This window comes from Glandiceps talaboti, chromosome 3 (genome assembly GCF_964340395.1).
Source record: "Glandiceps talaboti chromosome 3, keGlaTala1.1, whole genome shotgun sequence".
In the NCBI taxonomy this organism is placed as follows: Eukaryota; Metazoa; Hemichordata; class Enteropneusta; family Spengelidae; genus Glandiceps; species Glandiceps talaboti.
In genome coordinates, this window is record NC_135551.1 from 30,994,978 (window position 1) to 31,021,454 (window position 26,477).

The following is a 26,477-nucleotide window of genomic DNA, read 5'->3' on the forward strand; positions in this document are numbered from 1 at the left end:
CGAATTATATCTTAGCAGACTCTTTTTACTTGATTAAATTACCTTTCAAAACAATCTAAAAGTTATCAAATATACTTTTAGTTGGAACTGTAGTGATAGAAAAAAGGATAATAACAATTACACCGATTTTGCAAATTTCACTGGAAGTGTCCGGTTATAATATTTCGCGGACATTTTGAATTTTGTTGTTAGAATGACGTTTTGATAGGTTTGTACATATTGTGTCACACGCAATTATTACTAAATTTCTTATTTACTTATTAATTTTTACTTATATACTGGTATTATATTACAGCATTACATAGTTCTTGCCGTGTCTTTCATTTGAATAAGGTATATTTTTACGTTATTGAATGTACCGTATTGTCACTTTCTCGTAAATGGATTATGGACTTGGTGTATGTTCAATGTTGTATCACATTGTGTTTTCAATCAAATAGGAAAATCAATTTGTCAACCGGTGGTACCATATTTGAAATATTTAATTTGTTTCAGAATTCAAGATGAACACCGAGCACAAACCGTTTTTCTCTAACCTTCGACAAATTGCAGTAAATGCAGAAAAACAAAGTGTTGCATTGAAAGATGTTCTTCAAAAGCCACCACCATCAGGAGAAGATTCTGTTGTGTCATCCGAGTTAATGCTTAGAGAAATGTTAAAAGAAACCAAAGATGTGAAGGTAAATAACTAAGTAGTTGTTGGTGGTGGGGGGTTGGGGGTTGGTTGGTGGTAATGGTGGAAAATGTCTTCCTTGAAAACTTACATGTATTCACTGTACTTGTGCAGTTATGACTGGGCCAGACTGTCACCACATAAACTAAAATATTTGCTTGTAAAAACTACATGCAAGTTTCTCTTTGAAGGAAGGGCCGAGGGGGACTTAAGTTCCACCTCAGACCATTAAAAATACCATAATTAAAGAAGCTGTTACTGTATCTGGGAAAGATTAATTTTATATGATTTTGTAAATATTGTTTCAAGCCAATATTTCTATCCCTTTTCAAATAGTAATTATGAACCATGGCCATAATGTTATTATCAGGTATAGAATTATTGTTATGAACCATGGCCATAATATTATTATATTACAAATGTAGTATAGAATTATTGTTATGAACCATGGCCATAATATTATTATATTACAAATGTAGTATAGAATTATTGTTATGAACCATGGCCATAATATTATTATCAGGTATAGAATTATTGTTATGAACCATGGCCATAATATTATTATATTACAAATGTAGTATAGAATTATTGTTATGAACCATGGCCATAATATTATTATCAGGTATAGAATTATTGTTATGAACCATGGCCATAATATTATTATATTACAAATGTAGTATAGAATTATTGTTATGAGCCATGGCCATAATATTATTATATTACAAATGTAGTATAGAATTATTGTTATGAGCCATGGCCATAATATTATTATATTACAAATGTAGTATAGAATTATTGTTATGAGCCATGGCCATAATGTTATTATATTACAAATGTAGTATAGAATTATTGTTATGAACCATGGCCATAATATTATTATCAGGTATAGAATTATTGTTATGAACCATGGCCATAATATTATTATATTACAAATGTAGTATAGAATTATTGTTATGAACCATGGCCATAATATTATTATATTACAAATGTAGTATAGAATTATTGTTATGAACCATGGCCATAATGTTATTATCAGGTATAGAATTATTGTTATGAACCATGGCCATAATATTATTATATTACAAATGTAGTATAGAATTATTGTTATGAACCATGGCCATAATATTATTATCAGGTATAGAATTATTGTTATGAACCATGGCCATAATGTTATTATCAGGTATAGAATTATTGTTATGAACCATGGCCATAATATTATTATATTACAAATGTAGTATAGAATTATTGTTATGAACCATGGCCATAATATTATTATATTACAAATGTAGTATAGAATTATTGTTATGAACCATGGCCATAATGTTATTATCAGGTATAGAATTATTGTTATGAACCATGGCCATAATATTATTATATTACAAATGTAGTATAGAATTATTGTTATGAACCATGGCCATAATATTATTATCAGGTATAGAATTATTGTTATGAACCATGGCCATAATGTTATTATCAGGTATAGAATTATTGTTATGAACCATGGCCATAATATTATTATATTACAAATGTAGTATAGAATTATTGTTATGAGCCATGGCCATAATGTTATTATATTACAAATGTAGTATAGAATTATTGTTATGAACCATGGCCATAATATTATTATCAGGTATAGAATTATTGTTATGAACCATGGCCATAATATTATTATATTACAAATGTAGTATAGAATTATTGTTATGAACCATGGCCATAATGTTATTATCAGGTATAGAATTATTGTTATGAACCATGGCCATAATATTATTATATTACAAATGTAGTATAGAATTATTGTTATGAGCCATGGCCATAATGTTATTATATTACAAATGTAGTATAGAATTATTGTTATGAACCATGGCCATAATATTATTATATTACAAATGTAGTATAGAATTATTGTTATGAACCATGGCCATAATATTATTATCAGGTATAGAATTATTGTTATGAACCATGGCCATAATATTATTATATTACAAATGTAGTATAGAATTATTGTTATGAACCATGGCCATAATGTTATTATCAGGTATAGAATTATTGTTAATTGTCATTTGTGGATGTCACTTCATTATGATATAGTACATGATGTGGCATCCATGTAAATGAGATGATCAGATCCCCAACTTGAGTAATTAAAGTGGCACAAGCTGAGTTTATAAGCCTTCTATGCAAGTGAAAAAAATTATTCCAGCCCCCACCAGTATACTCACAGTGGTGGACAGCCCCACCAGTATAGTGTCTGTTAATGGTCAGGGACTTCCTCACAGTGGTGGACGACAGCCCCACCAGTATAGTGTTAATGTTCAGGGACCTCCTCATAGTGGTGGACAGCCCCCACCAGTATAGTGTTAATGGTCAGGGACCTCCTCATAGTGCAGTGGTGGACGGCTCATCCTGCATTCTTCTAAAATAGACAAAAAAACTACCATCCACTACAAAACATTCTGTTGACCTTGGACTTTAAAGTGCATAAAATAAATACTAATTATCACACCTGCCATTGAAAACACATGAAACCTAAGACAACTAAAAGTTTTAGTTGTCTGAGATGTATTAAACACAACTGAGGAGAATGGCACATTGAAACAATTAGCACCATTTATTGTTATGCTAATTATGTCATGAATATTAATTAGGTCTGTCAGCTCATTAGCGTCCAGGATGCCAGTTACAGTAAGGAGGTCCCTGGATGTTGTTGCATGTCATCTATAGAATTATGATTCTCTTCTGGCACTATTAGAACAGATGATTGCATAGTAATACTTTGTGATATGTAGGATAAATTACATCATTATTATATCGGTTATGAGTTACATCTATTATCAGGTTTGAGTTCAGTCAATTCAGTGGTGGTTAGGCATGCTTCAGTAAATATACAATACTGCAAGTACCTTAACTGTGCAGCAAAAGCTATGCCCAAATATGTATAAACTCATCTTGTGCCCCTTTAAATAAATATTGATATGTTTTTGAACTCCACATAATACATAAAAGTTCTAAACTTGAAGAAAAACATGTTTGAATGATACATACACAGAAAAAGATATATAGACATACAAACACAAACACTCACCCCTCCCCCCTACACACACTTGGCACTATGTAAACCTGTAAATACCATTAACTTGATCTCTTGATATCAGAGTGAAGCTAAAGTAAAGATGCATAGAGTAAAGAAGGAGCACAGTTCTTTCAATCAACTTCTTTCTGCACACAAGGCACTCTATCAGTCCAATCTGGATAAATATCAACAACTGGAAACATTCCTACAGAAATATGGATATCAATCAGCCAATAAAAACGGTAAGAATTTAATCATAGATGTTGAAGAGTGATCAATGTCTATGGTTTAGTAGTAGACAGTTTATTGTATGTACAGCTACATACAATTAGATTACAATTGTGTGTACATACAGTCAGAGAGTTGACAGTTGTGTGTACAGTACAGTTAGAGAGTTGACAGTTGTGTGTACATACAGTTAGAGTTGACAGTTGTGTGTACATACAGATAGAGAGTTGACAGTTGTGTGTACATACAGTTAGGAAGTTGACAGTTGTGTGTACATACAGTTAGAGAGTTGGCAGTTGTGTATACACAGAGTTGACAGTTGTGTATACATATTAGAGAGTTGACAGTTGTGTGTACATACAGTTAGAGAGTTGACAGTTGTGTGTACATACAGTTAAAGAGTTGACAGTTGTGTATACATAGAGAGTTGACAGTTGTATATACATATTAGAGAGTTGACAGTTGTGTGTACATACAGTTAGATAGTTGACAGTTGTGTGTACATACAGTTAGAGAGTTGACAGTTGTGTGTACATACAGTTAGAGAGTTGACAGTTGTGTGTACATACAGTTAGAGAGTTGGCAGTTGTGTGTACACACAGTTAGAGAGTTGGAAGTTGTGTGTACAGTACAGTTAGAGAGTTGACAGTTGTGTGTACACTGAACATAGACTGTCATGTCATAAACATAGCATACAATTTAATTTCATCATCAATAACATTTTATGCACATCCTCTAGAAAATGAAGCATCTTCATCTTGTGAGATTGCACAAGTATTGGTGACAGAAGACAACAAAGAAAATATTGACTGTTGTCAGCAGCAGTCAACTCATAATGAAGATAATACACTGTATCCTTTCATTTGCAGCCTTTTTGCATGATCTGTCTGTGTTTGGCTTTCTGTCTGTCTGTCTGTATGTATGTATGTATGTATGTATGTATGTATGTATGTATGTATGTATGTATGTATGTATGTATGTATGTATGTATGTATGTATGTATGTATGTATGTATGTATGTATGTATGTATGTATGTATGTATGTATGTATGTATGTATGTATGTATGTATGTATGTATGTATGTATGTATGTATGTATGTCTGTCTGTCTGTCTGTCTGTCTGTCTGTCTGTCTGTTACTTAGTGATTGAAGGTGAGTATTTGCTGTGAATGCATGTGTCAGTGTCTATCTTGTTTGTATCTGTTTACATGTGTAATAGAGGTTTTTAATAGATGACAAAGCAGAATTCATTGATTTATTGCTTTGACTAAAAACCATAGATATGTAACTCCTGTCAAAGAACAGATTGAGGAGAATGCCAAGTCAAAAAATACTGCTGGTACCCCTAAACTGGAAAACTTTGGTTTGAGTCGTACAACACTAGAGATGTTAGCTCGACTGGGTAGTACAAACAGTGAGACCAGTACCACAGATTGTGATACATGCGATGATGATATGACATATTGTATTGAAACTTCAACTAGGTGAGTATGCCTAGATATACATGTTGATAGGTAGATAGATAGATAGATGGCTGGCTGGCTGGATGGATGGATGGATATACATGTGTGTTTGTATAACTATATGTACATGCTTGCATGTGTGCATGCATGCGTGCATGTGTGTGTGCACACACACGAGCACACATACACACACGCACACACACACGCACACACACACACACACACACACACACACACACACACACACACACACACACACACAGAGGAAGTGGTCATGGTGTACATGCATAGAGGGAATGACCACCATATTATTATTTGTACAAATGTAACTAAGTTAGTAGGAAAGTGTCCATTATAATTATACAAATCACGCATGTATATTTAAGTAAATAAATTGATAGAAGAAAGTCTGTAGCTTACATATACATCAGATAGAATCTTAAGTATGTCCATCATAGAAATATGTGACATTCTAATGTATGTTTATGTCAAAATGGACTACTGGTATACATATTGGTATACAACTCACACATTCACTTCATCTCTAGCTGTATACTTTGTAAAAATGAAATTTATAATGATTCCAATAAAATTCAGACAAACCTGTTCATAAAGAGGCTTTAAAGACATTGCACTGGTTGTGTGTTTATGTATGATTGAGATACTGTCAGCAGCTATATGGCTTCAACTACCAGGATCCACAACATTTACGAACATTGAAAAGCCTGAGGCTGCGAGTTTGTCTATGTGTGTTGCTTAAGGAATGTTTCTGTCTGTCTATCTGTCTGCCTGCCTGTCTGTCTGTCTGTCTGCCTGCCTGCCTGTCTGTCTGTCTGTCTGTCTGTCTGTCTGTCTGTCTGTCTGTCTGTCTGTCTGTCTGTCTGTCTGTGTGTGTGTGTGTGTGTGTGTGTACATGTACATAGCTAATGTCGTGATAATAGAGTAAACTGTAATATCATTACAATGTTTTGTACACAAAGAGTTCTAACCATTGATTTATTGCTTTGACTTTAAGTCATAGATATGTAACTCCTGCCAAAGAACAGCTTGGAGAGCCTGCTAAGTCAAAAAATATTGCTGGTACCCCTAAACTGGAAAACTTTGGTTTGAGTCGTACAACATTAGAGATGTTAGCAAGACTGGATAGTACAAAAAGTGAAACCAGTGCCAAAGATATGTACAGTGATGATGTGACATATTCTATTCCAACTTCAACTAGGTAAGTATGTTACAAGTGCTTTAAACTTTGCAGGGAGATACATATAACATATCTCTCTTGAGGTAATACATGAGTGATGTCTTTATCTGACATATGAGACAATGATTGACAGGTAACTGAGTGGTAAAAAAAACAAACGCTTATACTAGGTATGAAGTGTAGGACAATAGACTGTAAGATACGATGTATTGTTCAGCTGTATCAGACTTCTCAACCACAGCTAATAACACGGTTGTGTCTTACAGACTAATAAATCTAGCACGTCATGTGTGTAAATGAAGGGTAGAAATTGAGATGAATCAAAAAGCTGTTCACTCACCTCCCAAATGAAAGAATCTCACTTTCTGAACTTGTGTGACATTATTAAAGGGACAGCCCCTAACTCACTTGATTTTGTATCAAAGATGATCACATCTTAGCCACTTTGTATGCCACATGCCATGACTGTAAGTTTTGTGTGACCACATACCAGTTCCTGTAGTTATCATTACTGAGTTCCTATCTAGTAATAAATTTTACTTGATTTTTAACAGACCAAGGACAACAGAAGATGGTGTGAAACACAATGTTAAAAACAGTGATACACCAGAACCATGGAAAGGACATTCTACTTCAGGATTTATCACTCCAAAACAACCTAAACCAGGTATCTACACATACTTTTGTCTTGCTTTGTTTGTTTGTTTGTCTGTTTGTTTGTCTGTCTGTCTGTCTGTCTGTCTGTCTGTCTGTCTGTCTGTCTGTCTGTCTGTCTGTCTGTCTGTCTGTCTGTCTGTCTGCCTCGAACCCTCCATCCACCCTTTCCCTCCTCTCCAATCTTTTCCTAGTTGCTGTTCCTCATTTTACAACAACCTTGTTATCCTCTCCACATAACCACTCTGTTCCCCTTCTCTCTTTCCTCCCCTTCCCTCTCTCCCTCCCTCTTTGTTATACCCCCTTGTAACTTTACAAGAACCCAGTAGCTCTTATTGATTTGGAGTAAGTTCCACCATTCCTCTATTTACAAGTAAGAGAATGTCAAAAAGAACATTACTTTAGAAGTGTTTTACATCTGTGTCACACTTCAAGTGTTTATTGACAAGCTTTGTGCGATTAAAATTTCTGTACATTTTCATGTTACCTGCAGCTAGATATGGTAATCTTGTAGAACCCAGTGTAGATTCACCAGTTCCACCTGTGTTTATGACACCTGGTATCATACAAATTAAGAAACCAACCACTGTTCATCAAAAGGCTCTGTCATCTCAAGGTAGGTGTGCAAGTCTTGCATTTTATGTGTTGTTGCTTGTGACTATGATAATTTGTATTTATACTGTATACTTCTTTAAACATATCAGTATAAACGCTTGTCTCCAAAGAATTCCAGTAAGAACTTCAATCATTCATAGGTCCAGTGTTAGTGCAGGAGGAAATCAGAGTGCAGGGGGACACCTGCATTATATGTGTGGGTCAAGTTAAAACTGAATGAAACTTTCTTAGGCCACTTGACAACTCCTGCTGATGAAAATGATATGGAATCCTGCAGTCATGTGGTTGTATATACAAAATGTACAAGCCAATAACAGTTAAGGGGTAGATGTGCAGCCTATACGTGTCTTGCACAATGTCACAAAACTGCTTCCTTGATTTTAAAGAAAATTTTAACAATTGTTTCTAGAAACCTCTACACAATATGACATTGATTCACCCATACCACCTGTATTTGTGACACCTGGGATTAAACAGATCAAGAAACAACCAACCAATCAGAAACAGCCATCCCAGACTCAAGGTAAACACCTGTTGAATATATTCTGTCATCCTCTTCCCCTCCGCCAGAAAAAAAAGGAAGTCATTTCAAAATAATGATGACAGTCTTCAGAAGAAACTGTTTAGTTTTCAAGTATTTGAGTTGTGTAACAGTTACACTGTGCTATATAATATCTTAATGTTACAAGTTACAATATGTAGGTACATGTATATAGAAAAGATGTAATATCAAATTACTCTGTACAAAGTCATATATTATGTGAAATAAGGAAACAAATTTTTATTCACATATCAGGCTAGTCTTATCATTTAGGGATCCTGTTTAGTTATGAGGTTGGTTGTTGGTAATGTTTCCACCTCTTTTGTTTGTTTGTTTGTTTGTTTGTTTATCAGCAGAATGACATCATGTTGGATGGATTTTGAATTGAATTGGTTTATTCACCAGCTACAAAATAATACAAACCTTGTAGAAAGATTGTCTTGATACAATGACTAATTGATTAGATTTTTGTGGTGATCTGGTTCTTGATGTGGATTTTAGTGAAGCCACAGCATAACTAGCATCGATAGATATCAAACTCCAACCATTGCATATGCCCTTTGTTTTTATCAGAACTGTTATGTTGCAGTAAGTGTTGGCAGCAGTATACACTTTATTGAGTGCCCTCAAGTTGATAGCTGCCAATCAATTACCGTACACTGCTGTCAACAGTATTTTATAATTTAAACCAAATTTGGAGGATCATATTCTTAAACCTGGAAACACATCATTATGAATGTAAAAAACTACATACTTCCTGATTGAAATTGTATTCATATCATATTTGCAGGTAGGTCTGATAGTTTTGGAGTGGACTCACCTGTACCACCTGTCTTTATGACACCTGGTGTTATGCAAATAGGAAAACTGAAAACCAATCAGGAGCCACGGTCATTTCTCTCTCAAGGTAGTGAGATTATGATACTATTGCATTTATTCCTGAATGAAATCACTTTCCAATCACTGTTGATGTCATAAATTGTACACAAATTAGATATTTATCTGTCCTGTCATTTAATAACAATAAAGTATCTGTACATGGAAGATTCAATAGGTTTCACCCCAGACATTTACTCCATTCAGTGAATTCATATACACAATAGATTTATGATCTATAACACTGTAACATACATCATACATGGCACCATAATTTTATGGGATGAAGTCTGAATGAAAATCTTGTTTTCTGCCAAAACTTGTTTATGTAACGTAAAGTATACTGAACAGATTCTGCATAGATAAATACATGTACATGACATATATATTGTATAGTAATCAGAGTGTCACCAACTGAATTGTGTTAATCTAAACAGATAAACCTACAACCATGATGTCACCAGCTATACCCAGACTACAAAGTGAGTGTGATATCAGTTATCATCCTTTGGGTCAGACAAGTACACACACTCCTTCACCAGTGACGCTTGTCAGCAAAGCCTTACATCCAGAAGACATGCCAACTCCTGAACCTCCAGAAATGACATCCAGGATACAGGTGAACTTCCATATCTACACTTATGTAAACTCTGAATTATAATACCCATAGCAACCATTATCTATTGCAACTGCAAACTTGGTGTATGATTTGGGGTGAGGGTGAATAGCAACCATTATCTGTTGTAACTGACTTGGTATAGGGATGGTGATGGGTGGGTTAGGGGGAATGTGTCTTCACATACAGAAGACTTGTTGTAAATTACACATACTTTCAAATGACCTATCCGTTTTACATTCCAGCCACTTCCACAGCAACCTATCTTAAGGTCTGCAACAGCAGACATAGTTGACAAAGAAATGCCCAAAACACCAGTACTAAATTTCACATACAGTTACCAGGACAACACTGATAGCCAGCCAATAGAAACACCATTATCTAGCTACAATCAACCAATCACAGCTGTGCATACCAAAGAGCAGCAGCAATCAATGGTGAGAATTAGGTATGTATATTTAATTATTTTCAAATCCAAGTGTTGTCATCAAACTTATATTCATCAATCTCTTTTACCATATGTCAAGTCTACACCCCCCCCCCCCCCCATTCGCCTCCAACTGGTATCACTCTACCTCTAACAGGCGTCAACCTGCCTCAGCTTGCACCATGTAAACCGTTCACAGATTGACTATTTACTTGCTTTGTACAGTAAACAGTTTACAGATTGATTAATTTACAGTTACCACACATAGTGGACTTGTAATGCCATCAATGATTATGGTATACAGTGACATTTTTGTGACTTCAGTGTAGTTGTAACTCATCAAGTGACACTATTCATTAATTGATTGTTTATATTAGAGTTATTTTGCCTGTCAGCAGTGAAGAGCTACTTGAACTGAGTGATAATTTACAGAGAATTGTGGCTTTAGAAAAACTGAATGAGATTATTATGAAGACTAACGAAGTTCTAGAACAAAACGGATCGGGTAAGTAAAATGTATTACTAGTATATGAAATGATGACATGTTTAGCATAGTAGTAGTAGTAGTAGTAGTAGTAGTAGTAGTAGTAGTAGTAGTAGTAGTAGTAGTAGTAGTAGTAGTGGTAGTGGTAGTGGTAGTAGTAGTAGTAGTAGTGGTAGTAGTAGTGGTGGTAGTAGTAGTGGTAGTAGTAGTAGTAGTAGTAGTGGTGGTAGTAGTAGTGGTGGTAGTGGTAGTAGTAGTAGTAGTAGTGGTAGTGGTAGTAGTAGTAGTAGTAGTAGTAGTAGCAGCAGCAGCAGTAGTAGTAGAACTAGGGTTAGTAGTGACATGATATAAACTGGGTATAAATCCAGAGAAAAAAGTAGGTAAAAAAATTATTAAACAACTTCCTATTGGTTTATATATCATCTTCAATGAATAACAAAAGTGTGACAGGTATGTAAGGGTATGAAATATGGACTAGGGCAAGACCAAAGAGAGTATTAAACCTGGCGCTCAGCCCAAAACAGACCAAGTGCATAAAGTATAATCTGTAATGTATGTTGTGTGAGGGCGCCCTTCATACATAAATTGGTCAACCCCTTTGAGGGCAGAGTGATATTATGACATATCTTACTGTCTATACAGTATTAGAACAGTGCTATATATACTTTGCCAAATTTCTTACTTTTCTTGACACCAAGTAAATAGTATCGTATATTACATTGTTTATGTGCTGTGGATCATAATTCTGCTTCTACGTTTTATTTTTTAGGTGGAGCATTCATACGGAAATCAGAGTTACCTACATTGCAGCTTGGACGTCATACATATGCTGTGTTATTATTACTTGTTAAGTTAAACAGACTACAAATGGAAAGAAAGAACCAGTGTGGAGAGATAGTTCATTATATATGCTAGTTCACTAATTTCAAGAAAATGCACTCTCAGTTATTACATCAATCAATCAATCAATCAATCAATCAATCAATCAATCAAATTTCAATATCACCAAATTCCAGAGCAATGTTCTGTTCAGTAGTACTGAATGGCTAAAGCACACCATAGGCTTTGGTGAACAAATAAGTCTACAGTTTTGTTTTGAAACAATCCAGGTTGGAGGCTTGGCGAATCAGTCTATATTTCTAGTCCAAAGGGGCATTGCTTGTAAGAGAGACACCATAGGAATTGACTTAATCCATCTAACCAATACACTGACTTCAAGATTCAAATATATATACATTGCGAAATCAAAATAAGGCATTTCAAAAGTGCATTATGATTTGATAATTTTAACACTGCCAACTACTGATTGAATTGATTTCAATCTAATAGTGCAAGATATATTTACCAGATTAGTAATTGATGTATAGATTACTAGGGTTGGTGAAAACTATTGTATATACAATATACCTTATAACCTTTCATAGCCATAGAGATGTCAGTTCACTCATTTCACTGAAGTGAAAAATGTGTGCTGGGGATGATGAATACCATTGCATATACCTTACAATATTGTGTAGTGTTTAAAACAAAAGTGAAATAGAACATATTTTGTAGATATAGAGAAGTGAAAAATGTGTGCTAGGGATGGTGATCGGGATGCCTACATTTGTATTTTGTAGAGTTTCAAACAATGGGAAATACAAACTTTGTTTTGTAAACATAAACAAGTCAGTTCAATCATTTAGATAAAGTGAACACTTTGTACTGAGGATGATGAAAACCACTGTATACAGCTTACATTTGGAGTGTTTGATAACTAACATGAAATACAACTATTTTTTAGGCATCCATAGACAAGTCAGTTCAGTCTCTCTATCACAGAGGGATTGTAGTTAGTTCAGTCTCTCTATCACAGGGACTGTATTTCACTTCAATGATATCACCAAAGTCAAATATGTGTACACAGTTTAGTACAGTGGATATGAATGAGATGTACACATACCGGTAATGGATAAATAATAAGTGAATAGACCTAAGAATGTATCCATTGTCAAAATACTACAATGTTCATATTACAAGATGTTGTCAAATTGATAAATCAATATGTGTACGAGACTAGATATTTTATGTGTATGTGTGTGTGTGTACATGAATGTATAAAATAATAAATCTGTGAAAACATAGACCCTCCACCAAGGGGTCTATGGTGAAAAGAAGTTGTTGATGGAATTTCAGCATTTATTGTGTATGTGTGTACATAAATATGATCAGCACATGTGTCCTTATGGACATGTGAACGTAATGAGGGGTCATAAGTGCCTGGAAGTTTGTATTGCCCAACTATGTGTATAAAGTTAGTCTCAGATTCAGAATCAGATTCACCTTGGAGGACAATATGAGACTAGTCTCATATTGAGCCTTAGATTCAGCCTCATATACTGAAAATCATGAGGACACCCAACAAAAGCCGTCAAACGACAATCTGTTGACAAAGACTGAAGTGTGCAGTCAAAAATTTCAGGTACAATTTTCAAGTTTGTGTTTGGAACAAAAGTTCAATTTTATAATATGATCTACCAACACATGAATTTTCATTTGAAGAATTGAATACATAGTTTTACAATTCTAAAATAATAAAATTTGCTTTATTTCCTCAATAATTAAAACACTGCATTACAAATCCTTGTAATCTATTTGTTATTTTTGAAAAACTTTACTGATTATTTCATGGTGTCATTGTCAGTTCTCGGAAAAAGTCTTGCAAAAAGTTACATTTTGGAAAATTGCAACTTTCAATAAAAAGTGGTTGGTAACTATAGCACTACTGGCAGCTAGAATATTGATAGTGGCTTGATCACCAATAAGGCAACCTCTATAATGATGTTGTCATGGCAACCATTATGTTAACATTGTTTTAGTAGCCATAATGATGTTGTCCTGGTAAATGAGAGGCAGACACTTCATCATTTCAGTCAAAAATGTAGTGAAAAAGACTTGCATATGAATAGCTATGATTTGACAGTGATAGCACGTATGATATTTTGTAAAGCACCCCTAGCATCACTAACAGGAAATGACTGTATAGCCTGTAATGCTTTCTCTCCATACTTGTCACACATTGATTTGGCTTGTTCCAACACACCACTTGATAAAATGTCAGTATAAAGCTGTGGGAAAAATAAACACAATTTACAATTAGCTTATTTCTAATTTAAAATCAAGATGAATGTAAGTATATCTGCCAGTGTGTGTGTGTGTGTGTGTGTGTGTTGTGTGTGTGTGTGTGTGTGTGTGTGCGCAATAACTTCAGGTATTAGACTGCCCCAGTATGGGCATTTGTACAAGAAGAGTGGATGGTAATGTGCAGTATGTGAGGACGTCAGAAAATATCCCAACCATACATGCTATTATCAGCAAGTACCATTACCAGTCACCCTTTTTAGGAAGTCAGAATCATGCATGACCTATGACCCACTTTCCCTGTGTGACCTATGTCACATTTTCGCTGTGTTACTTATGACCCATTGCTCAAACCAATGCCCCTACCTTTGGCAGGCTATAAAATCTGTTAGAGAATCTATATAGAGTTACTTTAGTAACTTTGCTAGTGTCGGTAAAAAAGACAAGTTTCAAGAAAATACACATACCGCTTTGAAATCAATTTTGTCATCTTTGCAATACTGGTGTGTGATGTCTTTACTGCCCAGGTGTTGTAAATATAAAATAACTGGTACTGAATTGAGATTTAGGGGTGCACTAGGAGAATGTGAACTATCTGTAAATGGTGAGAGATCTGTAGATAGCTGGTAAGGGTATATAAGAAAAAAACAGGTCAATAACTGCACAAAACAAACACATGTCAAAGTGGCACAAGTGAAATTATATAATATTCTTTTTAAAGTCAAGTAGCCTAACAAATATTTAGTACAGAAAACCCCCATTATTATACCATAGACAAGCCAGATTCAACAAAAAATATTGAATATATACTATGGTGATTCTATGTCATGACAATACATGTCTACGTCATTGGTTCTGCTGTGTTCGAAATATGAGTCAAAATGCTCAGAATTGCTAATACTTTCCCCGATTTTTGTAAAAATATTACTGGCGATGGTATGATTATATTATTCCCCAATATTTTTCTTTATTCATCTGGAAAATACTCATCGACCTAAGGGTTGTCACTATACTCATCTATCGACTTGTAGTGTCACTAGCCCCTTAGGTCACTTGCATTTACCTTGGCTGAGCAAAGAAAGAAAAATATTGGGGAATAATATCTAATTGTAGTAAAAGAATATCTATGGTATTGTCTGCCTTTACTGGCATTAAAAATCATTGGTTGTTGTTAGTACAGTTGAAGGGATAAATGATAATGGGGGTTTCTAAAGTTTTAGTATATGTACATGTATACTATGTCTTTGAATTGTTTACACTGTGCACCAGAGGTATATGACTGACAGATCATCCATTGTGGGTGTGGTCTAATCTAAATACCTTATATGCAGCAAATAACTATGACCCTTAAAACACATATATCAGCGTAATCCCCTTTTGTATTGCTTAAATTGTGTACAAACAAATAGCTCCCTCGTAGAAGGAAATCAAACACCGATCAACTACTTGCAGCTAATGAGTGGAATCTCATATACCATGTAAGTCAAAAAAATTTATGATGAATATTTTAATTAAAGTAATTATTAAATAGTGAGGTTGCTCAGTCCAAGGATAGTAAATATTTGTCTTCTAATATCTATAGATATTGTGACAGAAACTCACCTGTTGACATAATGACATAAATTTACCATATTCAAATGCCAATTGTTGCATATCAGAATTATGATTGGCTAGGTGTAAAGCTGCTTGACAACTCTTGGCTATCAGACTACCAGCTGATAAAAACACCAACTCTACCCAGTCTGTTAGTTTCATATTGTTGTCAAGTGTGTTACATTGGTGTACTGAATATCCTGTGAATTCTGCCTCCATGATGTCTCTAATAGCACTGGATACCAACTCAACAACCTGGTCGATGAGAATTACGGATAAATTATGTCAGCAACACATGATGTAAAGGTAGCAAACATTATTGGTGTCACTAATACTAGTAAAGATAACACACATACAATGTCTCTCCAACCTACTGACAGAATGTGTGCATCTTTGGGTATTAATTTACTATTTTGTGATTGGAAGAAATTTATTGATAGTGTTTGACCAACATGAATTTTTATTTGAATATGATGTAATTGGTGTATTGGTAACAGACAAATTTGGTATTGACGCAACAGACATATAGTGTCTTGGTTAGAGATATAATTCATGTCTTGGTTACAGACATAATTGGTGCAACGGTAACAGACAGCTAGATAGGGCTAACAGACACAATTGGTGTATTGGTAACAGACACATAGTGCATTGTTAGAGACATAAATGGTGTATTAGTAACAGACATAACTGACAGGGTAACAGACATAATTGGTGTAGTTATAATTGCATACCTTTGTATTATGAAGTTGTGCAAGGCCAGTGGATGCATTTGCTAAAAGGAAATCACCACTTAGAACTGCCATTTTGTTACCAAATTCCATGTCTTTCGCTGGTCCATCTGATGGCTGTAGATCTTTTAGATTGACCACACCTTTGTGTACTAGGTATGCAGTATGGATCATTTCTGTTATCTCTGCCAAGGCTCTCTGACTGAATGTATAAGAGATAATTGAAAACATAACTCACCATGTGGCACAACATACAATGGCATCACACCATATATGAAGTCTTATGTATACCTTAGTTCCCCACATATGGGTACATCTATATATGTGGTTGTGCCTGGAGATCACAGTAAAATTGCATATTTTCAGCAGAAATTTAACACAGACATACTAACTCAAGTCTGCAAGCAATTTTAGTTTCTACAATGTTGGCACTTCTGTAATTTTCAATCAAAATGGATGTCATTTTGCCAAATTTAATTACATCATAAAATAAAGTGGCAGACATGCATCTTGTGCATTAAAATTGCAAAATCTCCATGCTAAGTAGAATCTATGATGATTTTATAACACAATTTTGAAATCTGACCTTAAAGTTCAAAGTCAAGGTCAAATTCCATACAGTATTCTCAACAAAAATTTCAACCCAGAGAACATTGGTGTATAGATACCTGAATATTAAGTCTTCATATATTTGTTGTTTCTAATTTATTGCAAATAGTAAACTTTAGCAACAAATTGTCTATCATTCGTTAAAAGTGCAAAGTATGGAAAAACCTGACCCCTACATGGTAGAGCAACACACACACACACACACACACACACACACACACACAGACTGACAGAACCCATTCTACTGACAGTATTTACCTTGAATAGATACCACTGACAATGCTTTGTTGTTCTCTATTGTCTAAAACTGTTGATGTTGTAGGCCCAGCAGCTTTGGATACCAGTAACACTATCAATCCACGGGTTTGCATTGTGTTTCTACCATCATACACAAATGTCCTGTTGAATGACAATTTTGAAATGTTATATGTGGACTTACTCTAATGCCATCAACTGGTATTATATGTACATGTATATATCAATAGGGGGTAACATGAGGTTGTTACTTGTGTTACTTGACAGTACAAGTTGTAATTGTCACAGACAACACTTTTGAATTTCTGCATATGTTTTTTGTTGGAGAGACCATGTCTTTTGTTATGCCAGAAAAATACTTGTGACCAAAGGGTTTTATCATTGAGTTAAAGCCCCTTATATAAGTAACTCTTATTTCCAAAAACAAAAACTAAGGGAATGATATCTAATTAAACCTTGCTCTAGACATAAAAAAAATATATAACACTACTATGATGATAATTTTGAGTTTAGTCTTTCAAGGTATGTCATATTTTGACCCACTTTGACTATCATACGGATACTATAATATAAAATCATATATGAAGACAACATGACACTGTTACACTAAAAGTAATGGAATCAACAATGGAGGTAGGAAGGACTTGTGTTCCTATACCTCCATGAATCAACTAAATGATGTAACACTCACTCTCAGACCACAGTCTCACAATATATCCATCCTCTGACAGATTTCACTCTATACCTTGTGATTTAAATTTGTCTATCTCATTTGTCAAAATCAAGCACATCACTAATATAATGAATTGAAGGAGACTGTTCTGGTATCATTTTCACATCACTGACATATGCAAATTTCATATTTAGCCATACATGACCTCACGGGTCTATTTTAGCCAACATCTAATCATCATATTGTGTTCTCGTACCTTGCTGTTTTTAAGAGAGGGTGGTTGGTTCCAACGAGTTTTCTGACTTGGATAGCAACATTGGATAACTCATCACTTAGCAGACAGCGTAGACTCATAAAAGACGTGGGATATCCCACCAATTTCTCAGCCTCTGACACGGCTTGCTGCCACGCATTTCGTTCAGAGGAACCGAAACCAAGAAAACTGATTCCTCGCAGGGGGTAAAAGTTTGTCGAAATGGACGACTTTCCCAACAGTCCACGATTTCTTGGTGATACTGTGTAAGATCTGTGAGTTGTATGTGCATTGCAACCTAGTAGAGCTGACAGAACTTCACAGTGATTCGTGAAATATCGAGAATTTTGCCTACATTCAGTGTTGTAGGGTTGAACTTGAAGAACAGGTGAACTTGTCTCTGGTCTCTCAAATGCGATAGAAGCTAACGTTCTGTAAGGTGACATATGAACTTGTCTCAAGTGGCAAATCTTGAATCTAAACGCTCTGACAACCTTTTCCATGGTGTAGCTTATTATATTCCCATTCCCTGTCTGGTAAAGAAAATCGACACCGACTCCGTGGTGTAGACAACACGCTGGCTACTGTGCGGTCATCCAAAATGATTACAACATTTCAGGCTCGTACGCAAACATCTCAAATACGACCACGTTCAAGTGTGACGCGCAATCACCAAAGAATGAAAATCGCCCATATTATAATTCTACTGAAGTTTACATTTACTTTAGCAAACAGAGAGTATCGTTTCAGGCTCTTAGGCGGCCTTTCAATAGCGAGAATGAGTTGGAAATGTTTATGCAGTGTGGAGTCTGGAGGAAGTGACGTAAAATTAGGGATACCCTCAACTTTTATTGTCAAAGCGAGGGCGATGAGCTGAGATGACCATCAGGTGCTTTTGAACTGTCTGTCGTCTCTGATGGTGTGTCATCATACAGTACTATTCGTATAAGTGGTCCCAATGTTTAGTAGAACGGTGCATGCCTTACAGGTAAGCAAGACTATCGTAAATGCACAGTCTCTTGCACAACATTTCGTTATATGCACGCTTTTGCAATGACTGGATTTGATAAAAATCAAACAATTATATTTGCATATTAATTTCCCCAGTCGAGGCCATGTGATCTACGTCCTACCACGCCCACTTACAGATACCATGGGTACTAACTAATATCTTTAAGATTTACAAACCTTATGCACATCGAAAAATTCAAGAATAACATTGATCAACACTTCTGCACCAGATTCTGATGGGATGTTTATATGCACCAGATTCTGATGGGATGATATTATCTCTGGATATCTAATCCTAACTAAACTAAACATGACAACAGTTTGTGTCTTTCGAAAATACATCTTATCCACAGTCACGTGTGAGCTAATATCCTATTCCAATGTGGTAATATTCTAGTCTAGGATGATCATAATACAAAATAATAACGTTATTAGGTATATACAATATTTAAAAAATAGTACAATATATTCCGGAGCAATTCCCCGCAACGGTATTTTTTGAATATCGTATATAACGTCATTATTTTGTATTATGATCATCCTCGACTATAAATTAATATTACCACCCTGGAATAGGATATTAACTTACAAGTGACTGTGATCTTATCTGATAGATCTAACGATCATTACGTAAGTCCATTCGTTCAATCCATCGACATTTTACATTTAACCATAGACCCGAGGGTCTATGATGTAACCAAGTATAGTAGTCACTACTAGTGGTCCTCCTTGCAGACTGAGTAAGTCAGGAGATGTGATGGCCAACATTAGAATTTAGTCTGTTTGCCAGTAGGATTATTTTTAGCCATGCAGTCGACCATGTGCATAGTGCACCTGAGTTGTTAGTGATATTTAGAGGTTGAGTCAACTTGTAAGCCAATATAGTTTTGAAAATGATTTTAATTTCACTATTTCTGAGGTATACTTGTGATATAGACCTGAGTCACTCCATTTTAGATGCCAATGGTAAACTTGACATGTAGCAAACTAACCAAGCATGCATGGAATCATACAGCATCTATCCTGGATTGACTTAAGTCTATGTCATAAGACTTTAAGTACACATTGTACCTCCAAAATAGTTATATAATGAAATTAAAATCATGTATGTTTGGTCAGTTTGCTACATGTTGGCATTGCCAATGGTAGACATTGTAGCAAACTGACCACACATGCATGGATAGTTGTTTTATGTGCAAAATGTTACTTGTTTTTTAATACTAATAATAGTCTTACGTAAATCTATATTTTACATATCAGGCAAGTGGTCACATTTTACAGGCTACAGTATGTTCAACTTTCTTGAAACCACTTATGACATGTGCAAGTGGACTTTCATCGAATTCTCAGCAATATGAACAAATTCAGCAAACCCTGAAAGATGTGAGAGGTGCTATGATAGACTCTATGGGAAATGTTAAAGAGACAGCGCCCTCACTTCCCGAGGTATGGACATTTCCTGAAATCAATAGACATTAAAGTTATGTGTGATGAGGTCCAATATTATGATATTGTTTATTTATTTATTTATTTATTTATTCAGCTTTTGATATAAAGTCAGGATGAGTCACACAGGTGACTAACACCTATAGAAAGTGACCCTCCTCAATGTTCAGTGTTAATGCAGGAGGAAACCGGAGTACCTGGGGAAAACCTGCGTTGTTCGGTAAAGTCAAACTGAACGACACTCTTCTTACTTACAATGTGGTAAATTTAATCGAACCCTGAATGGGGTTCGAACCCTGACCGCAGTGGTAAGAGGCAAGTGGTTTAACCACTCAGCCACCGACAACCCAATTATGACATAATATATTACATTATAATGCAATAACACAAAAATATTGTACATTTGGTTGACACCAGTTCAGTGTAGGACTAAATAAAATGACAGTAACTATGTTTTACCAATTTGTTCATTAACCTTACAAGAGACATTTTGTTTCTTTACAGTCTCATACAAAAGAACTGTGTACTTTCTACAGTGGTTTAGAACAAACTTCAAAATTTGAGTTTCTGTCAGTTCTTGCTAAAGATTTCACAGTGGACCATGACGCCATTATCAAAGCATCAGAGAATATACATACAGCACAGGTAAGATTTTATTTAAAAAATTAGAAGAAGAAGAAAAAAGTATGGTAATGGCAAATATTGACAATGTTTTGTCGATAAATTGCTTGTAACAGCATCTCCATGTAATGTTATACATTATTAATATTGATATTGAATATGTATTCATGAATATTCATAGCTCATCAAATACATATGTATGTGTGCTGATACCCATGATGCAACACTGGATCACTGCAAAAACAATAGAGGAAAAACATGTTTAATTTGATGCTTCTGGCAATTGTGCAAAAAGTATGTGGTGTTAAATAATGAAATGATTTTCCAGAATCCCAAAAGTTTATTAATATTCCTTTATATCCTGGAGTAGTATTCCGCCCTTGAACATATCATGATCTTGATGTATTGCCACATGTTGGGATATTATTTGTGATTCTGTTTTCTGATTATTATGTGATTTCTTTCAAAGAACAAAGGAGAAGCAGCATTGTTACAAGCAGAGAATAGATTACGTCAGTTATTAGTACCAAAGTATGGCCAGTTGTTTTCACAGATTGGTAGAATGAATAGTGGTGTCAAATTCTTGGTAGATTTAAGAGCAGATCTACTGGTAAGTTGTATCTCAAAACTTACATACAAGAAAGTATTGCTATCGCACTAGCACTGTGTACCAATGAATGCCATTAGATTTAAGAGCAGACCTACTGGTAAGTTGTATCACAAAACTTGCACTCAAGAAAGTATTGCTATCGCACTGAGTACAATGAATGCCATTAGATTTTATCATTCTTACATGTAAGTGTTTCCTGATCAAGCCATTTATAGCTGTATTGTCGACACTTTCGGAAATATTTAAGTAAAATAACGTACTTTTAATCAGTCTATTTAATCACTAATTGAGTTATTACCAAGTTGTAGCTCTAGATGAACAAGGACTCTCAGTACATCTCAAATTATGAATTACAGAGAAAATAGTTTTCTTTACAGTTAAATATATTTAAATGGTCCTTTGCATGTAGAAAAATAAAGAGAAAGGATAACTCGTTATCAAAATAATCCCCCTTACTGAGACCATTACTTGTAAACACACTCAGATAGTAGTCTAGTTTATACTTATAGTAGTTGTACTAGGTCTATTCATTGTAAATATTCAATTAGTGTCGTAACCATATACAGTACATTGAAAATGTCCACTTTAATGATTTCATATAATATGAAGTACATATTAAATAAAAATTATCACATGCAGTTTCATTTTTTCCAAGTTCTTTTTGAATTCTTTTTGAATTCTTGTGGCTGATCTGTTCTTTATTTTAGAGTATGCTATCAAGCCAGAGTTTCAATGACAACCCCTACCTGAAATCTATGAATGGCACACTGCGTGAAATGTTATCACATTGGTTTTCAGCTGGTCTGCTTAATCTAGAGAGAATAACATGGCAGTCTGCGTGTGATATTTTGCAGAAGGTAAATATTTCATTTTACAGTTTGTTATCATCAAGTTCTATAATGCCATCAGTTTATAACAGTTTTAGTAGAGTTCTATAGTGTCTATCAGTTTATAACAGTTTAGTAGAGTTCTATAGTGTCTATCAGTTTATAACAGTTTAGTAGAGTTCTATAGTGTCTATCAGTTTATAACAGTTTTAGTAGAGTTCTATAGTGTCTATCAGTTTATAACAGTTTAGTAGAGTTCTATAGTGTCTATCAGTTTATAACAGTTTTTAGTAGAGTTCTATAGTGTCTATCAGTTTATAACAGTTTAGTAGAGTTCTATAGTGTCTATCACAACATGCTCAAAATACAATGGCAAGGATCATCTCTCGTACCAAGAAGTTTGAACACATTTCTCCAGTTCTCACCAGCCTGCTTTGCCTACCAGTTTGTTTCAGGATTGTTTACAACATTTTACTGTTGACATATAATTTATTTCTCCACTCAATAGATTAGTGAATATGAAGCTGTGCATCCAGTCCGTAATTGGGCAGATTTGAAGAGACGGGTTGGGCCATACCGACGATGTTTTATGTTTACACACAATAGTATGCCAAGAGAACCTGTTATGGTTTTACACACAGCATTGACAGAGGATATATCCAGTAGTATACAGGTGAGATGACAGTGTATACAAATATATATGAATATGTGTATGTGTGTGTGTGTGTGTGTGTGTGTGTGTGTGTGTGTGTGTGTGTGTGTGTGTGTGTGTATGACCTTTGACCTTAAGTGTACACATGATATCTTATTTGGGAGTGATATAATTCTGCCTGATTGTGCAATCTTACATTTATGAGAATTGAGTAGAATAATGGTGATTTCACGTATTGTGGAACCATTGACACAGATTCATGTTGTTGTAATGTAGAATGACCAGGCCTGGGGGAATAAATCTCATATTTTCCTTTCAAACAAGTAGAACTTGGTCTGTGTGTTCTATGGTACTATTTGTGTCAGTATATATTTCTCAGATTATATTCAGGAAATGTGATGTCGAGTGTAAGAAACAATAGATGTATTCATCTTTCAAATAGTCAATTGTTAGAAGTAGAAGTCTAGATGAATCGGAGACTATGAATGCAATGGATGGATCAGGAGAAGATCCAGAGAAGGCCAAAACTGCCATATTTTATTCAATTACATCTACTCAGAAAGGTAGGAATGATAACCAAGATAGAATTGTATCTATAGTAACTACCTCACACTTGTATCTATGGTAACCACAATAAACTCATATCTATGGTAACCACCTACACTTGAATCTATAGTATTCTCCATACATTTTATCTATGCAGCTTACCACATCCAACATTTATGAATTTGCCAAAATTAGAGACAATTCTTGTATATGATCTGAATACTTATTGAATTAAAGGTTATCTTAACAAATAATGATAATGATGATGATAATAATATTTTCTTTATTATTGCTTGATAACTACATGACTAGTTCCATTTCCAGAGCTACCTTACACATCATGTGAACTGCAACAACCTGCATCTATATATTCTTTGTTTGATTTGCTTAAATAATTCTTTTAATATTTTTTATTATTCTAAAATCTGTCACAGGTTTACAGGGTGTGGATCTTGGTAATTACCTTATAAAGCAGGTAGTCAAACAATTAATAGCAGAATTCCCTAAGATGGATCAATTCTCAAGTCTTTCACCCATCCCAGGATTCCGTGAATGGTTGCTAGGAGAGATTTATAAAGAATTGAAAGGTCAGTGCTGCTAGGATAGATTTATGGAGATTGGAAAGGTCAGTGGTTGCTAAGAGAGATTTATAAAGAGTTGATAGGTCAGTAGTTGCTAGGAGAGATTTATAAAGAGTTGATAGGTCAGTGGTTGCTAGGAGAGATTTATAAAGAGTTGATAGGTCAGTGGTTGCTAGGAGAGATTTATAAAGAGTTGATAGGTCAGTGGTTGCTAGGAGAGATTTATAAAGAGTTGATAGGTCAGTGGTTGCTAGGAGAGATTTATAAAGAGTTGATAGGTCAGTGGTTGCTAGGAGAGATTTATAAAGAGTTGATAGGTCAGTGGTTGCTAGGAGAGATTTATAAAGAGTTGATAGGTCAGTGGTTGCTAAGAGAGATTTATAAAGAGTTGATAGGTCAGTGGTTGCTAGGAGAGATTTATAAAGAGTTGATAGGTCAGTGGTTGCTAGGAGAGATTTATAAAGAGTTGATAGGTCAGTGGTTGCTAGGAGAGATTTATAAAGAGTTGATAGGTCAGTGGTTGCTAAGAGAGATTTATAAAGAGTTGATAGGTCAGTGGTTGCTAAGAGAGATTTATAAAGAGTTGATAGGTCCATGGTTTCTAGGAGAGATTTATAAAGAGAAGAGTTGATAGGTCCATGGTTGCTAAGACAGATTTATAAAGAGTTGATAGGTCAGTGGTTGCTAAGAGAGATTTACAAAGAATGAAAATGTTGATGATTGCTCGGAGAGATTTTTTGAATAACTTTATATTGTATGGTCTTATTAACTAGGTGACTATATCAATGGTGTACTGTTTAGTGATTCAGAACTGAAAGCCGTGGTGGACATAAGTCGTAGAACTGATATGCAACCTTTAGAGGTGTTAAGAAGGTTGATACTTACAAATGAATGGACACAGTCTTCAAGACTCATCACCTTATTAGAGAAACCATTCATGAGATTGTGTGCTCGCTATTTGTTCTTAGAAAAGAGAAGGGGTTATGCACTAAACCCAGTAGGTGAGTAGAAAGTTATCTATAAGTACTCATGAAGAGGTGAAAATGTGAGGGGGCAAAAAAGCGAAAGTGATATGATAGCCTGATAGGGTTTTTGATCTTAATGAACAATTTTCATTTTCTTAATTGTAGCCATATGTTAACTTCACATTTCCTCAGTCACAATTGAACATTGAGCTCTAGTTCATGGTGTACCTGACATATATTATTACCGTATAAACAAATAAACACATGGACTCGATCAATGTCCACTCATTTTTTTACTTTACAGCCAATTTTCATCTAAGGAATGGTGCTGTACTGTGGAGAATCAACTGGCAGGGAGATATTTCACCTCGTGGTCTGACAGCATCATGTGGAATGATGGTCAATTATCGATATTTTCTTGAGAACACTAATTTCAATAGTCAACAATACACAGACAAACATCACATTGAAGCTTCTCAACAAGTCGTGGATTTAGTAGCACTGTATAAAAACATGAAACATCACCCAACAAGCCACCTGTGAAACCAACAATCAACCAATCAGTATCATGTGAGACAAGATAAATAAACCAATCAGAAACCAGTAAAAGACTTCAATATAAGTCAACCAATCAGTCACTTATGAGAATATGTCAACAAATCAGCCAGTCAGTAATCAATAAAAGAAATTAAGCCCAAATCAACCAATCAGCACTCAGTAAAATTAAGATTTCAGCCCAAATCGACCAATCAGCACTCAGTAAAATTAAGATTTCAGCCCAAATCAACCAATCAATAAGATGACACCACAAACCAACCAATCAATAATTAGTAATACTACAACACAAATCAACCAATCAGTGACAAGTGACATGACAAAACAAATCAACCAATCAGTGACCAGTAATATTACAACACAAATCAACCAATCAGTGACAAGTAACATTACAACACAAACCAACCAACCAATCAGCAACTTCGACAATACCACACAAGTTAATCCTATTGTCAAATCACCTATTGTTGATGAACCCTAACTGTTTACAATATTTTGATCAAATGCAAGCCACACTTTATTCAATGTTTTGGTCTTGCACAGTTACAATGTTATACACTCTGTTTGAGGATGAATTCTTCTTGAT

At 34.8% G+C, this 26,477-nt stretch overlaps 3 protein-coding genes across 3 annotated transcripts in view; 2 read left to right on the plus strand and 1 right to left on the minus strand.

Annotated features, from left to right (window-relative positions):
* Positions 1–503: 503 nt before the first annotated feature.
* Positions 504–11,761, plus strand: LOC144433379 (uncharacterized). Its single transcript, XM_078121682.1, has 13 exons — positions 504–680; positions 3,826–3,985; positions 4,711–4,822; positions 5,253–5,456; positions 6,451–6,654; positions 7,188–7,300; positions 7,781–7,903; positions 8,312–8,425; positions 9,234–9,350; positions 9,757–9,938; positions 10,181–10,383; positions 10,740–10,867; positions 11,616–11,761. The coding sequence occupies exons 1-13, from the start codon at positions 504–506 to the stop codon at positions 11,759–11,761; spliced, it is 1,983 nt and encodes a 660-aa protein (XP_077977808.1).
* A 1,684-nt stretch (positions 11,762–13,445) lies between these two features.
* Positions 13,446–18,570, minus strand: LOC144432829 (all trans-polyprenyl-diphosphate synthase PDSS2-like). The gene is made up of 6 exons (XM_078121123.1): positions 18,081–18,570; positions 17,155–17,295; positions 16,291–16,489; positions 15,569–15,814; positions 14,434–14,589; positions 13,446–13,953 (listed from the first exon to the last, which is right to left on the minus strand). Exons 1-6 carry the CDS (start codon positions 18,521–18,523, stop codon positions 13,795–13,797), a joined length of 1,344 nt encoding a protein of 447 aa, XP_077977249.1. The 5' UTR covers positions 18,524–18,570; the 3' UTR covers positions 13,446–13,794.
* A 373-nt stretch (positions 18,571–18,943) lies between these two features.
* Positions 18,944–26,477, plus strand: part of LOC144432845 (malonyl-CoA decarboxylase, mitochondrial-like) — a 7,793-nt gene continuing 259 nt past the window's right edge. The window contains exons 1-10 of the mRNA XM_078121140.1: positions 18,944–19,065; positions 20,349–20,534; positions 21,039–21,179; positions 21,625–21,765; positions 22,473–22,622; positions 23,101–23,265; positions 23,687–23,807; positions 24,225–24,377; positions 25,145–25,372; positions 25,641–26,477. The exon at positions 25,641–26,477 is cut by the window's right edge and continues 259 nt beyond it. Coding sequence (XP_077977266.1) covers positions 19,036–19,065; positions 20,349–20,534; positions 21,039–21,179; positions 21,625–21,765; positions 22,473–22,622; positions 23,101–23,265; positions 23,687–23,807; positions 24,225–24,377; positions 25,145–25,372; positions 25,641–25,879 — 1,554 coding nt within the window. The 5' untranslated portion in view covers positions 18,944–19,035 and the 3' untranslated portion in view covers positions 25,880–26,477. The remainder of the gene's footprint in view (positions 19,066–20,348; positions 20,535–21,038; positions 21,180–21,624; positions 21,766–22,472; positions 22,623–23,100; positions 23,266–23,686; positions 23,808–24,224; positions 24,378–25,144; positions 25,373–25,640) is intronic.